The 15,908-nt window shown below is 41.9% G+C and overlaps 1 protein-coding gene across 2 annotated transcripts in view; it reads left to right on the forward strand.

The window, feature by feature from the left end:
• The window catches only part of LOC106565456 (doublecortin domain-containing protein 2), a 34,076-nt gene that overhangs the window by 1,103 nt on the left and 17,065 nt on the right, over nucleotides 1-15,908 (forward strand). Inside the window, exons 3-11 of one of the 2 annotated variants that reach the window (XM_014132665.2) lie at nucleotides 26-102; nucleotides 432-563; nucleotides 879-1,031; nucleotides 1,150-1,207; nucleotides 5,601-5,760; nucleotides 7,341-7,441; nucleotides 7,696-7,812; nucleotides 8,953-9,054; nucleotides 13,682-13,760. In XM_014132665.2, coding sequence (XP_013988140.1) covers nucleotides 26-102; nucleotides 432-563; nucleotides 879-1,031; nucleotides 1,150-1,207; nucleotides 5,601-5,760; nucleotides 7,341-7,441; nucleotides 7,696-7,812; nucleotides 8,953-9,054; nucleotides 13,682-13,760 — 979 coding nt within the window. The remainder of the gene's footprint in view (nucleotides 1-25; nucleotides 103-431; nucleotides 564-878; nucleotides 1,032-1,149; nucleotides 1,208-5,600; nucleotides 5,761-7,340; nucleotides 7,442-7,695; nucleotides 7,813-8,952; nucleotides 9,055-13,681; nucleotides 13,761-15,908) is intronic. The other variant, XM_014132731.2, reaches the window with a different exon arrangement.

Here is a 15,908-nt window from a genome sequence, read left to right on the forward strand (position 1 = left end):
TTATTTTTTTTGTTTGAAATTACAGATCCGACCTGTAGTTCATAGTAGAATAGTTGTTTCTGCTCGCTGGAGGAAAATAATAAACGAGTCATGCACTATCAAGTGAGTTTGGGTTTCCAAGTGTCCTACAATCATATTGTGCTGTTGCAAACATTATTGTTTGCAATGGGATGTAGGGAATACAAAATAGGCATGAACTCTTTTCACTTGTCTTGTCATTCTATAAATGCCAAAACTAAGTAGGCCAAAATGTTTCTTGTGTCACATAATACTTAAGGAGATGTTATTTATTCTACTTTGTTAGATTCTATTGACTTATGTAGGCTAGTCCTACAACATTTCTGATGTTGAAAATGTCAATGATCATAACCATGTTGAAATCGCAAGCCCATAAAATGGTACTGAGTTTCATGTGTTTTTGTATTTTGTAGTGTTTTTACCAATGGAGATGTGTTGGTTCCTCCAGCTCGGATACTGATACCAAAGTATACTCTCACAAACTGGGAAAGTGTCTTGGCCATGGTGACCGAGAGGGTACATCTGCGCACTGGTGCTGTGTACAGGTAGGAAACAACTAATAATATCTCTTTATGTTATAGATCATCATGTTTTTAAATTAAATGAAAAGTCATCCAACTTGTAGCGTTGATCTCATTTATGATTTACATAATCACATAATTAGTGTTGTTTTTCGTACCATTTAAATATTGAGAGGGCACACACTTAATATGTTGTGAAATCTGTTATGAATGTATTGTAATGTTTTTAAAATGTGTAACTGCCTTCATTTTGCTGGACCCCAGAAAGAGTAGCTGCTGTCTTGGCCATCCATAATAAATCCAAATACATGTTAATGATACCTTTTCTTTGATAACTAGACTGTGCACATTAGATGGGACTACTTTACTTGGGCCAGTGGAGCTAGAGAACAACCAGTACTATGTTGCTGTGGGAGCTGAGAAGTTCCGCTTCTCGCCATACTTCCAGTGGGTCCCCAGCAGAGGAATCATCCGGGACAACAGTCATCATGCGTAAGAAAAACGATTTATTCCTCTCCAGAAAAAGAAAGAATTCAAGTTTATGGAAGTTTATGTTCTGTTGGTTTCATTCAGATTATGGTGTTCTTACTAATTAGTAGATTTTCCTTAGAGTCAACAATGACAGTCTCCCAGTCCCTGTTCCCACAAGGAAAGGCAAACATGCAAAAGTAAGTAGGCCTACTGTGCAGCAAAAGTATACTAGTATACACCACATACAGTACATGCTTGTATTAACCTCCCCCCATGAAATCATTATTTTCAGTCCAGGAGAAGCGAGAAAGAAAGACCTCCACTAAGAGCTCCATTTGAAAAATATAATGTTTTATCACCCTGAACTAAGAAACAGCTGTGATCACAGTTTATCCTGCAATAATTTTATTTCAAGGACATAGTGTACAGTATCACTGGAAATTGTCTTCACGCTTAGAACAGTGAACAATGTAAACGTTTTCTGTTGCGTACAGCATTTCAATGAACATTTCCAGCTTGTGTTGTTCATGAGCCTTGCCGTGTGGGGGAGGCATTGAGTTACCATTGCCTTCCACTTTGATAGGTAACAGAACAAGCCTGGCTGTTTAATCAAGTAACAGCGAGTCTCATAGACTGAACATATTAACCAATGGACCATGCTGACAAAAAAACTAAACAAATTGAATTCCTCCAGAACCGGGACAATTTGGATGCTGATTAGTAGACGTTGAAACGCATTGCAGTGATATGAGAACTGCACAGGGCCCAAGATGAGCGCCACATACATACAAACAAGTGAAGAAGAAGAGAACATGGACACTCAATGGACAGTTAGAGATCAGGCTATATGGGGAGATATTGGACAGCTGATTTTTCTAACTAAGAAAAATGACAGTAACAGCATGGCATGTGTCAATTTTTTCTGATATAGAAAAAGCTCAATTTTTTTTAAAGATACACTATGCAGAAATCGCTCCGCCATTTCCTGGTTGCATTTTTTAAAATAGTTTGCCTAATTTCCGTTTATATGACAAAACAAGAAAGTATAGTGTAGAGAATCATTGTACCATCTAAACCGCTGTAAAGGGTGCGTACTGGCGGCAGAGAAGTCAGGCGCAGGAGAGCAAAAAAATGTGTTCCAACGGAGCAGTTTAATAATAAAAACCACCGTAAAATAGAACAAACAAACAATGGGTAACAAAACCCGTCACACATCAGAATATGTGCACAAGCACTTACAATAAACAATTCCGGACAAAGACATGGGGGGGATCAGAGGGTTAAATACACAACATGTAATGATGGAATTGAAACCAGGTGTGTGGGAAGACAAGACAAAACAAACGGAAAATGAAAAGTAGATCGATGATGGCTAGAAGACCGGCGACGCCGACCGCCGTACGCCGCCCGAACAAGGAGAGGCATCGACTTCAGCGGAAATCGTGACAACCGCTGTGAAATATATTTTCTATAACCAAAAATATTGTATTGTCAGCTGTTTGAAGCTGGTGTACAAAACCGACTGTAAAAGACTCAAAAACTAAACTTAAAAATGGAAAGCATAGAAATAGCTCATATAGAACAGATGTACCGCTTCTTAGACTTGCTTTCAATGAGAATGACAGATCTAGAAGTCACATTTCTATGTGAATTTTGTCAGTTCACCCAAAAAGTCAGGTCAGGTCTCCCATATTGCAGCTTTAACACTTGAAGTGCTGTCTTGTTTTCAAACTATTATAATGCTTTATCAACGTGATTGAAATGGCAAGAAAAAAAGGTCAGTAACAGCAGAAATGTGAATTGAGTTACCAGAGCTCCTTTTGCCATGTTTGTTTTGGAAACAACGTAAGTGGTCATGCATGATTGTGTCGATTTATGTATTTTTTACCACTTTTTCTCCCCAATTGGTATCCACAAAGAGCAGTTTGCACTGTTCATTCCACCAACCAGTGTAATTCTGTTGTTATTATCTGCCGTATTTCATTGACCTACAGAGGGAGAATGTCCTTTTATTATACACCAGAAGGGGGAAGCAGAGACAGCGTTATGTCCTTTCTATCCCTCAGCCAGGGTTGTCACCAGTTACCACAGCCACAAAGTCAAAATTGTCTATATTGTAACATTTCTGGAATGCTTTTTGGTCTTAATTTAAGGTTAAGGTTAGGCATAAGGTTGTCAGTGTGGTTACGGTTAATTTTAAGAAGATACATTTTAGAAATAGGCAGGGTTTAGCCATAATTATGACTTTGTGGCTGTGGTAACTAGTGACGACCCTCAGCCATCTCATCCATTATTACTCATTGACTGGAAACGCTACCATACTTTTATGCTCCCCCATCACCTTACCCCTCATGATTTCCTAAATATGATTTTGACCTGTTAATGAGGACGTTTCAGAAACAAGATTAATGGCAGAGAAATTGTCCACTGTAGTTAGATCTGTCAGCTGTTTAGCTTACTGATACACATACATTTATAGTGTTGTGTTCCTCATTCATTTTGGTTTGACCTCACGAAGCGACACGCGACCTGATTTGAAATGCCTGTAAAATCTCTGTAACATCCCGTTGTGGGCTGGTGTAAAATGTAACCTTTCTCGGGGCTCTGCAACCTTGCTTTGTGAGCCAGCAGAGCGTCTCAATCATTTAGTACTGTACAGGGGCAGCTGGAGCACTGAGTAGTCACTGAAGTCTGCACTGAAGGCTCTGCTTGCAGCATGTGGCATTGACAGTATAGTGTGTCCCCGTTGGCAGCCTAGAGGCTGAGCTAGTTGTCTATGTGTGATGATGACCAGAAAACAGGATTTGTTGGAAAAATGTATTTCCTGCATTTGAGGTCCATTGAGCACTGTAACATAAGTGACGTCACACCGGCGCAAGTAGACGCAGTCACCTGGCCATATGAGAAGAACTCAGCGGACGACTCAGGGAGAGAGGAGCTGGAGTGCTCCCCTGACATCACCAGGTGACATCATCACCCCTTTCCAACTGTATCGTTCCCATCCCATGTGACCTAATTCAGAGGAAGTGGTGATGCCCAGCGAGAAGCGTTACACCCTAGTCGCCTGCTGTTAATCTGTCTTCCCACTGAGGACCAGGCACTGGGAGTGGCTCTGGCTCTGATCCTATACAGTGGTTGGAGGTTGGCTGCTGCTGGCTCTCTCTCATGCCGGCCCCCGCTATCATATCGTACTGTCCTCCCGTTGACTCCTCCACTCTGCTTCTTGAGAGGGCCAGAGATTACACGCCAGCCGCCCTCTTGGGTCCTTCTCACACTGATTCCACACGACTCAGGTCTCGGCGGGGCCCGATAGACACTGTCGCCCCACAGGACATAGAAGATGTGTAATGCCAGCGGAAAAAGAAGCAGCAGCAATGACTTCAGCAGCTTTTTACATTGCTGAATTTTGCAGTTGTACTGTACTGTACTCCCAGAGCTCTTAGCTGCACTGGTAGTGCCCCTCCTCTCTCCTTGAGAAGGGCACTTTTTCTGCTGATTTAAAGAATTAGCATTTTTCTCCACAAGGCTTTAAAGATAAAAGTGTTTACCTTTTTTTATATTTCAGATGGGTTGTAAGATTTGTTTGTGGTCTTTTCAATACAAGCTACAATACATCACTCTTTGAACTTTCCTTAACTGAATATCCCAGGCAAACTGCAGTCTTTTCATGTTGTTTTATTTTTGTCTCTAGCCCACCAACAGCTGTATAAATTCAAAACAACATCAACACAAACTTGGCCTTTGCATTAAAGAAAGCAAACAAGTAGAAAAAACAGCCACGCTATTCCCCAAACCACATGTTAACGGGATGGCAAACACCATTGCCCGGAGTGTGTTCTTGTGTGGAAGCTTGAGCTCAGTACGCTGGCCCTCCAACCAGCCTTGGGATCGAGGCTGAACCAAAAAAAATCTGAAAAGATTATGTCTGCTCTTCCTTTTCCTCTCAGAGGGAGACAGAGCTCACCTTGCTACCTACAAAGAGTCTGAGCAGCCTACTGTCTCAAGCATCACTCTGAACTCAGCTTCCCACTCACACCCCCCCCTCTCCTCTGTCTCTCTCCCTCCCCCCGTACTTCCCTCCCTCTCCTCTCCCGCCCAGCTCCCCAGCCCTTTTTTTTAATCAATAACCGTCTGCCGTCTTCTCTAAGAATAAGTTATTCCCTGCAACTCCTTTTCCCTTTAAGCTTGTTGGGATTTTCATTGTTTGATCTGGCTTGATAAATAAGATGAATGCCGTTAGAAATTCATGGCTGCCCTGTTTCATCAATAAATTATTAGTTTGCTGTGCTCCCCAGTGATTGATAGGTTCTGCATGGGATGTATTGGAACCAAATGAATTCAATACAGTGGGAGTCACTGGGGAGCCACAAAGCATATCAGCTCATGAAACATTGAGGTCAATGGAAAATGTAAAAAACAAAGAGGGGAAGAAAGGAAAGGGGGTACAAGTTTTGTACTAAAGCACATTAGACGTGTAACACAACATGTTTTAGTCTTTGAAAATAACAAGAAATAGATATATCTCAGTGAGAAAAAAAAACTTCTGTGGGCTTCGGTTCAGATTCGATCCATGGTCTTTGCTTTGTGTAGTTTGCTCACACAGGCTCTGGAGATGACCTTGAGCACACAGCCAGGGGCCATCCCAAGAACGCCACAGAGTCTTACTTCTACGCCAAGCCAGAGAAAGAGAGAGAGACAGCCAAACAACAGAGGCAGGTGTCCAGACTCCCACTTCTTTACACAACGGGCGGTAAGTAGAGCATTTCCTATAGAAATGTCTTCCAATGTTTCATGTGTGTATCACTGTTTCGCTACGCTCCACCTCTCTGTTCCTCGCTCTCTGTGATATCAATTGAACCTGTTGTTTTTGTTGAAGGGAAGATTTTCTTAGCACTCGGTGTGTGCATGTGTGTATACAGAGAAAGCAGAGGCATGTGGAAGTGTGAAGAGCTTTCTTTGAATTCCCAACCTGCTCTCCAAAATCGACTTTGTACATCAGGGGAACAGAACAGGTTTTCAGCCTTAGGAAGAATGTAACTCTTTACGCTGTGAATATTAAACCGAACAAAACTTCAAACACTATCCAGTGCTCTAAATCATAGATTCACTCAATCAGGCCATTTTGTTGAAAATGTATCCAGAAAAGCCTTGTTAACTATGCTAGGAAAACAAAATGCTGAGTATTTTCTCTTGATGGGGGAATCAAAACAATCATAAGTTATTCATCACAATAATATAGTGGAGAGATCATAAAGCTGACAAAATCCTCTGTTAGATTGATGGTATTTAGCATTGCGGCAATTACAGTTTGATTGTGAAACGTAAGCTATACGATACATAGTAATTGCACCAGTGGCCTTCAACGCTCAACTGTTCAATAGTTATTATGCCGGTGTCTCTTTACAGTGTCCGGACCAGAGATATACCATGACATCATACAATGAGTAATTGCCACCGTTTTAGCATCCTGCCATCATTTCACATCACACATTACAGCTGAGCCAGCAGTATCCTATGTGATGGAGTTGAATTTCCTTTCCTCCAATCACGTTGGGACAGCGCATTAGCGCCTGAATGGCTGTCTACATCCCCTGCAGACCTGGTTATGAGAGAGCTCCTCTCACAAGTCTCTGGCCACATTTTGGACACTTGATCATCCCCTGGGGGCAAGAACCCTCCTCCTCATTAACTCATTACTAATGGTTGAAAAAAATCCATAGGCTTCCTCTTAACTACATCAATCTGGCCTCACACACAAAAGCATGCATGCATGCAAACACACACACATCACTCTTACCGCACAGGGACAATCAGGGCCTATCAGGCAGTGGCTCGGAGCACTGTTGGCAAGCATTCGCTGTCAATCGCAGGAGAGGAGGCAAAGCTTTCGGCAGCAGATTTTCATCACTGGCTTTTCTTCTGAACTTGATATGGAAGGATTGATCCACGCTGCACTCTGTGAAATCAAACACCGTCACACCGTGCAACATGCTTCAATTTGGCGACGTCCTACAGTAGTTGGTTGTCTACGACGAACACACAGTTCTTGGTCCATATGTTATTTTAAACACAGACACAATTCTATTTATTTACTACCAAAGGACAGTGTTGTGTGCATTACTCAAATGCATCAACAGTCACTGTCAGAAACTACTGTAGGAACATATCCTCACACAGGGAGGACAAACTTGTAGCGGAGAAGTCTTGGCTTACACTTGGCTTGCAATCTAAATAAATAAATAGTTTGACATGATCACTTCTGATGTGAAGGAGAAATGGGAAAGAGAAGGAAAAAGAGAAGAGGTAATTGTGATCAATCACTTTTCTTAGAAGGCAGTGTGTTCCGTGCGAAAGACAAAAGAAGTGAAACTGTGGGAGCAGCTGAGGTCCAGGAAGATGGCAGAGTGACGGTGGACCTGCCAATTGACCAGGTAAAAACCAACCTTCATGATCTGCAATACCTGTAGTATATGGGCATGAAACTTATGCAATGACTACCCAAAGTGGTTGTTCTGTAGCCTGGTCCCAGATCTGTTGTTGCTGTCTCGGTCAAAACTCCATATGGCCAAACAGACAGATCTAAGACCATCAACAGACGACAAGACCAGTAATACAGATGTATTGGGCAACTGTATGTTGAGCGGTAATTACCTAAGAGAGGGTTCCACTTCCTTTCCCTGCCCAGGTTGAGGCCAAGGTAGTCCAGGAGGAAGAGCAGTATGTCCGGAGGAATTCCAGGCCGGCCGGTGAGACCCAGAGTCCCAACAAAGCCTTCCTCCAAGGCTCTGATGCATCCAGGAAGGTCAGTGGACTGGACTGCCACATGGACAGTGCATGGCATTTTGGAATGAAGGGAATAAATGAATTAATTCATAAATGAATGCATGGAATGGAATTGAAGAGGCAACTCCGGGATGCTGACCTTCTAGCCAGAGTTGCAAAGAAAAAGCCATATCTCAGACTGGCCAATAAAGAACACAGACACTGGACAGAGGAACTCTGCCTAGAAGGCCAGCCACCCGGAGTCGCCTCTTCACTGTTGACGTTGAGACTGGTGTTTTGCAGGTACTATTTAATGAAGCTGCCAGTTCAGGACTTGTGAGCCATCTGTTTCTCAAACTAGACACTCTAATGTACTTGTCCTCTTGCTCAGTTGTGCACCGGGGCCTTCCACTCCTCTTTCTATTATGGTTAGAGACAGTTTGCGCTGTTCTGTGAAGGGAGTAGTACACAGCGTTGTTCAAGATCTTCAGTTTCTTGGCAATTTCTCTCATGGAATAGCCTTCATTTCTTTAGAACAAAAATAGCCTGACGAGTTTCAGAAGAAAGAGTCTCTGTTTCTGGCCATTTTGAGCTTGTAATCGAACCCATAAATGCTGATGATCCAGATACTCAGCTAGTCTAAAGAAGGCCAGTTGTATTGCTTCTTTGGTCAGAACAACAGTTTTCAGCTGTGCTAACCTAATTGAAAAAGGGTTTTATAATGATCAATTAGCCTTTTAAAATGATAAACTTGGACTAGCTAACACAACGTGCCATTGGAACACTGGAGTGAGTCATGGTTGCTGATATTGGGCCTCTGTACGCCTATGTAGATATTAAACAAAAATTCTGCCGTTTCCAGCTAGAATAGTCATTTACAACCTTAGCAATGTCTACACTGTATTTCTGATCAATTTGATGTTGTTTTAATGGACCAAAAATGTGCTTTTCTCTCAGAAACAAGGACATTTCTAAGTGACCCCAAACTTTTGAATGGTAGTGTTGATAGGGGTTTAACAAGAGTTTTCTCTGTGTGTGTGTGTGCGTGCGTGTGCGTGCGTGTGTGTGTGTGTGTGTGTGTGTGTGTGTGTGTGTGTGTGTGTGTGTGTGTGTGTGTGTGTGTGTGTGTGTGTGTGTGTGTGTGTGTGTGTGTGTGTGTGTGTGTGTGTGTGTGTTCCAGGCCTCGGCCCCCTCCTCTGGTCACGGGGAGTCAGGTAGAGGCACTGGTCTGACCAGCTCCAGAGACGGAGAACTAAAGTCACCTCTGGAACCTGAGGCACAGGTACACACCCAACACACACTGAGCTTATCTCCTGCTAGCAGAATGAACAGAGTGATGCCTACTAGACTGGGGAAATGCAGCGTTGGCCCATCTTATTATACAACTTGTGTTAGATCCTTGTCCGTCGCATATTCTAGTTATTATGTAGGTCATAAACAACAATTAGAGCGCTGTGTATACAGATGTTTCTGCATGGATGTGTGGTTTAGTGTCGCATGGTATACCGGTACCACGGTAATATCACGGTACCAAAATGTTATGATACCAACATTTTTAAATGCCGTAGTACCGTTTCATATGATACAACCAACTTTTTCAGCCCTACCGATTTAAAGAACCTGCTGGCGCCTGTTAGAAAATGTTTATAAAGTCAGTTTTGTTTATAGATTCAGTTTAATTGAAGCAACAGCCTGTTGTATGAGCAGGTCTAATAATATCCACTTCACTTTCATGCGCACATCACGTGGCAGCTGTAATCAACCAGCCCTCACTCACCTGCTTCCCTCAGCATCCCCTACCAGCCCTCACTCACCTGCTTCTCTCAGCATCCCCTACCAGTCCTCACTCACCTGCTACCCCAGCATCCCCTACCGACCCTCACTCACCTGCTTCCCTCAGTATCCCCTACCAGCCCTCACTCACCTGCTTCCCTCAGCATCCCCTACCAGCCCTCACTCACCTGCTTCCCCTACCAGCCCTCACTCACCTGCTTCCCTCATCATCCCCTACCAGCCCTCACTCACCTGCTTCCCTCAGCATCCCCTACCAGCCCTCACTCACCTGCTTCCCTCATCATCCCCTACCAGTCCTCACTCACCTGCTTCTCTCAGCATCCCCTACCAGCCCTCACTCACCTGCTTCCCAAGCATCCCCTACCAGCCCTCACTCACCTGCTTCCCTCAGCATCCCCTACCAGCCCTCACTCACCTGCTTCTCTCAGCATCCCCTACCAGCCCTCACTCACCTGCTTCTCTCAGCATTCCCTACCAGCCCTCACTCACCTGCTTCTCTCAGCATCCCCTCAGAGAGGTTAAAACATGACCCATATTACCTGAAAGGCCTTCTATTCTTTCTATCGGGAGTCGCACGCATGTTATATAATTTCACAAACCATGTCGCAGGCTGTTTAAAACTCATCCTGGGTCGCTAATTATTGGTTGATAACAAACAACATTGTTCAGTCATGATACCTAGTTAGCTAACAACCTGGTAACTTGACAGTAGTTTTAGGCACATTTGATTTATACAGGAAGAAAGGAAAAGGGTCTGCTACTCATAAGATGTGCTTCAAAAGGTAGGATTCATATAGGCATAATGTAAATCTAAACTATATCAAAAATCAATTTCTTTCTGCTGCTCCTTCAATTCTGTTTGGTGCCCAACATTTTAAAAGTAGGGAGCAGTGTGTGTGTTTGTGTTTGTGTTTGTGGGAGAGAGAGATTGGTGTGTTTTCATGAGAGTGAGTCAGACAGAGTGTGTCAATGTTAACTGAAGAGTAAAGGTTTCATGCAGTGTTTTCCCCTTACTGACAATGATATGCAGATCATTATGCATGTATATTCATCCTTCCAATCCTCCAGCCAAATTTTCCTTAGGGAGTTTTTTAGTCGTTCAGTTTTTGTTATTCTTTTGTTTTTTATCCTCTGATGTTTGTTGTGTACTAAATATTTCCGTTTTTATTTTCATTGTTTTTATTCGTTTTTTTCCTATGAAGTACATTGTGTTGCATTCCATGTCTGAAATGTGCTGTATAAATAAAGCTTGATGTGATTTGATTTGAAATCACAGGTAGGCCTTTTCAAATATGAGAAAATCATCCATTCTATGCAGTATTCTGTTATACACTGAACAGTGTGAAGTTGAATTCAATGGGTTGTATTGAGTAGAAGTGTGAATTTCAGTGACAGGTTTTTGGAGAGTGTTTAGAAAACGTGAGCAAGCGTCCGAGGAACAGGGCGAACAGGATGCTAGGCCACAAAAAAATGTTGACCATGGTATTGCGAAAACTACTCGGTATCGTGATACTTGGCCTGGTATCGTATTGTTTCTAGAAATTGTACTCATTTAAATACACTTATTCTGGTCTTATAATCTTTAAAGGAATTAAAATGGGGAGCCTCATAACAGTGATGAACGTACACAATACTTGGGCGATATTACTATTCCATGCAATTGCATTCAGCTTTGGAAATGAGAAGATATTGAGTCTTATTTAGGCAATCAATAACAGTGAACATTTTGTTTAATGAAAACGATCATTTCAGCCTATGGTAATCACACTTTAGAGAGATGTTTTGGTGTGATGATGATTCTTGCAGTGGTATGCACTTTTGTAATAAAGATATTCTTATCAAAATCATTATTGACTTCGGGGGAGTTATTACCCTGTTAAGAACCCTGTTAAAGATCACTAGCTTTATTCATTACTTATCGCATGTACTCATGAATGAATATTGCTGAATCAGAATGGCTATAGATTCCGGGAATGACCATTAGATAATGGGGAATAATGATATCTGGACTCAGCTAATTTGTGGAGTTATCTCACCACCACTGCACCAAAAAACGTTTGACTTGACTTGCTGCAGCTGACAAGAAGTCAGTCTAATTGTAATTGGGGTATTTACACTTCTGTCCAAAATTCAATAGATACATCAACAGTGAGTGGTTTGAAGTAGGGTTGGATGAAATTAACTATAGCAGTAAAAAATATACTTTATTTTATTAGTGTTAGCACAGGGAATTGCTGCTTTAAAAGCAAGGTTTGACTTCATGAAGTTTATTGTCGTAATTAGAGAAAACCCGAAGCATATTAATGTCACCCCTGGTGAATATATTTAATGTGTTTTGTAGCTACATTTTATCGGCTGAGGTTTTTATTGGAGATTATAATACCAATATTATTTATGGAAGCTTTGATAGCAGGTCAAACTCAGAGCTGATATTCTGGCCAAACAACATATTAATATTACTAACTTCTCTCCCTTTCTCTCTCCCAGTCTCCTTATGAAGATAAGCAGAGTGTTTCAGTCTGTCCTGCTTCTTCATCATCTAGTGTGAATGATAATAAAACACTATGGCTATGACTCATAGTTGAGCTGAGTTTGAAATAGATTACATCCCAGTCTGGCCACGCTTGTGAAATACCTCTCATGCCATATATATTGATGACCAAATTCAATTACATGATTGCATTCTCAGCCAAAACCTCTTCCCCTCAGTTTAAATGATTCATTGCATTGGATTTAAATAGTGAATAGTTACAGTGGCAAGGTAGAGGTAATATTAGAAGGACCTCCGCTAGACAACATAAAGAGTTATTCGAATCAGCATGTTTGTCTGTCTGCAAAATGGTGACACACAATGTCCCTTGGGCATGACAACAGACTGCTGCAATAGACTGATGCAAAGGACAGAACAGGGCAACCATCTTATTTTTTTATTTAACCTTTATTTAACTAGGCAAATCAGTTAAGAACAAATTCTTATTTACAATGACGGCCTAACTACTGAAGTAGTTTGTTCATGTTTGAGAGCTTGAGCCGATCACAGACTGAGCGGACTGACTGATCTACAAATAATAACGAGCAGTTATTTTGAATCCAAGGTGATTTGTAGATCAGTCATTATGCAGACGCCGACTGCAATGAAGTCGATCTCAAACATGATCATTGCGTTAAATTGACATGAGTTGTTTCCTGATGGGTCTTTTGGAACACCTTCAGTTGAACATACTGTCGAATGTGTTCTCCTTATCTATATTCAATTTTTCTTTAGCCTAGAAACAATGTAGAAATAGTTATGGTCCGCTGAATGTTCATGCATGTTGAACAAAGGTGGAGTTGAATGAGCTTGTGTAATTGTCTGTTTTTAACAATCGTTTGTTTTGATTTAATGATATTTGCTGATTTATCAGCCGGTCAGCTAAGCATTTTTTTCTTAATTAATATTGTTAGAAATGCCAATAGGACTAGGCATGTTTTATCAGTCGTCTTCCTCTTAAGAATTTTGTGATAAGAAATCAAATAGTTATCGATCTTGCCATCGACCTCCACTATTCTTTACCAATGCAATTCCTTTTCATTTGTCTTGTCCTGTTTTCCTGGCTACTATTCCCCTAGCTTCTTAGGTTCACTATTTGTAAAGCTTCTCCTCTCATGCAAGGTCAACTATAATCAACCCCAGACAATGTCACTGGCTTCTGCAGCAACCAGGGTATTCCTTTGGGGCTCTTAGGGCCCACTGCATTCTACCATTCAATTACTGTTCATTAGACAGTGTACAGCCATTAATCAAACTGAGATGTTCTGCTATTCTTCAAAGGGCCATTGAACCAGGGAGGAAAAACACTGGCTGTTTATCCTTGTTTCCTGTTCTGAGATACTGTAGGAGCACAAAGAAGACACTCTGGGATTCCCACTCGATATGTCTGTTTTAAACTTCTCCTCCACACTACAGCCTCGGAATGTTAGATTAATAAACAGAGCGTGCTAGAGATATACCGTAGTATTAGGAGTCAAATAGATAATTTGGAGTAGTAACTTGACAGATTTAGTGAATGCTGCCCATATGCATTGAATCTGCCTGGATATGATATGAGGAACTGATTTATGTGCCTGTGTTCCAGGAGACTAAAGAGGAGGTGGAGGCGGTGTCGTCCTCAAATCTGTGCGGAATACGGTCACGGATGTCCAAGTTCTTCAAGGGTAGGTTAATCAAAGCATAGTAGCACCACAAGCTAATCGCCCCACGTTTCTTCCTCCTCCTTTCCTTCCCCGTTGGCATGTCACCTAATCCTCAACTGCAGCTCTGCACATCTGGGAGAGCTACCGTACTTTATGGTTACCTTGTGGTCGAGAGGTTGAAGTTGCGCTCCCCCATATCACATTACTTATTTTAGTATTAAAGTTGCACTCTACAGAAATCGCTCTGCCATTTCCTGTTTGCTAAAACTCTAATAGTTTGCCTAATTTCAGTTTATGTGCCAAAATAAGCTAGTATTGTGCAGAGAATCATTGTATCATCTAAACCGCTGTGAAATATATTTTCCATAACCAAAAATGTTGTTGTTTCAGCTGTTTGAAGCTGGTGAACAAGAACAAAAGTAAAAGACGCAGAAACAAAACTTAAGAACGGGAAGCATAGAAATAGCACACATAGAACTTACACTACATGAGCAAAAGTATGTGGACACCTGCTGATCGAAACATCTTCTTCCAAAATCATGGGCGTTAATATGGAGTTGGTCCCCCCTTTGCTGCTTTAACAGCCTCCACTCTTCTGGGAAGGCTTTCCACTAGATGTTGGAATGTTGCTGCAGGGACTTGCTTCCATTCAGCCACAAGAGCATTAGTGAGGTCGGGGACTGATGTTGGGCGATTAGGCCTGGCTCGCAGTCAGCATTTCAATTTATCCCAAAGGTGTTCGATGGGATTGATGTCAGGGCTCTGTGCAGGCCAGTCAAGTTCTTCCACACCGATCTCGACAAACCATTTCTGTATGGAACTCGCTTTGGCAACGGGGGCATTGTCTTGCTGAAACAGGAAAGGGCCTTCTTCAAACTGTTGCCACAATATTGGAAGCGCAGCATCGTTTAGAATGTCATTGTATGCTGTAGCGTTTAGATTTCCCTTCACTGGAACTCAGAGGCATATCCCCAACCAAGAAAAAAAAAAACACTAGACCATTATTTATCCTCCACCAAAATTTACAGTTGGCACTATGCATTGGGGCAGGTAGGATTCTCCTGGCATCCGCCAAACCCAGATTCGTCTGTTGGACTGCCAAATGGTGAAGCGTGATTCATCACACAAGAGAACGCATTTCCACTGCTCCAGAGTCCGATGGCGGCAAGCTTTACACCACGCTTGGCATTGCGCATGTTAATCTTAGACTTGTGTGCGGCTGCTCGGTCATGGAAACCCATTTCATGAAGCTCCCGAAGAACAGTTAGTGTGCTGACGTTGCTTCCAGAGGCAGTTTGGAACTCAATAGTGAGTGTTGCAACCAAAGAAAGAAGATTTTAGCACTTGGCGGTCCTGTTAAGTGAGCTTGTGTGGCCTACCACTTCGTGGCTGAGCCACTGTTCCTCCTAGACTTTTCCACTTCACAATAACAGCACTTACAGGTGACCAGGGCAGCTCTTGCAGGGCAGAAATTTGATGAACTGACTCATTGGAAAGGTGGCATCCTATGACGGTGTCATGTTGAAAGTCACTGAGCTCTTCAGGAAGGCCATTCTACTGCCAACGTTTATCTAGGGAGATTGCATGTCTGTGTGCATTTTTTTTTTTACACCTGTCAGCAACGTGTGTAGCTGAAATAGCAATCCACTAATTTTAAGTGGCCGCTTCTACTTGAAAGCTTCTTAGACTTGCTTTCAAGTAGAAGGATAGATCTATAACTCACAATTGTATGTGAATTTGGTCAGTTCGCCCAAAACGTTACATATTGCCACTTTAAACGTAGATTATTCATATACGTTTTACTTTTACCCATGTCATCTGTAATCATGTCTCCCCTGACAGATATTTTGATAGGTGGGAATATAAGACTGGTCTTAGTTTAGTATGACTGTATCTTCTCAATTATTGCATTTTGGATACAGTATTTTAAAATTGGTAGAATATAATCTATCTATCGAGCAAAAATGTAAATAACTTTATTCTTGAATATGACTTCAAATCATGTGTATAAACACAATTTATGATTAGAAAGATATACCATGACAGAACGAGACCTAACGGTTCCATGATAGAAAGAGACCTAACGGTACCATGACAGAATGAGACCTAACGGTACCATAATGTAACGAAACCTAACGGTACCACAATTGAACTAGACCTAACGATACC

The sequence above is a fragment of the Salmo salar genome, chromosome ssa01, assembly GCF_905237065.1.
Source record: "Salmo salar chromosome ssa01, Ssal_v3.1, whole genome shotgun sequence".
Lineage (NCBI taxonomy): Eukaryota > Metazoa > Chordata > Actinopteri > Salmoniformes > Salmonidae > Salmo > Salmo salar.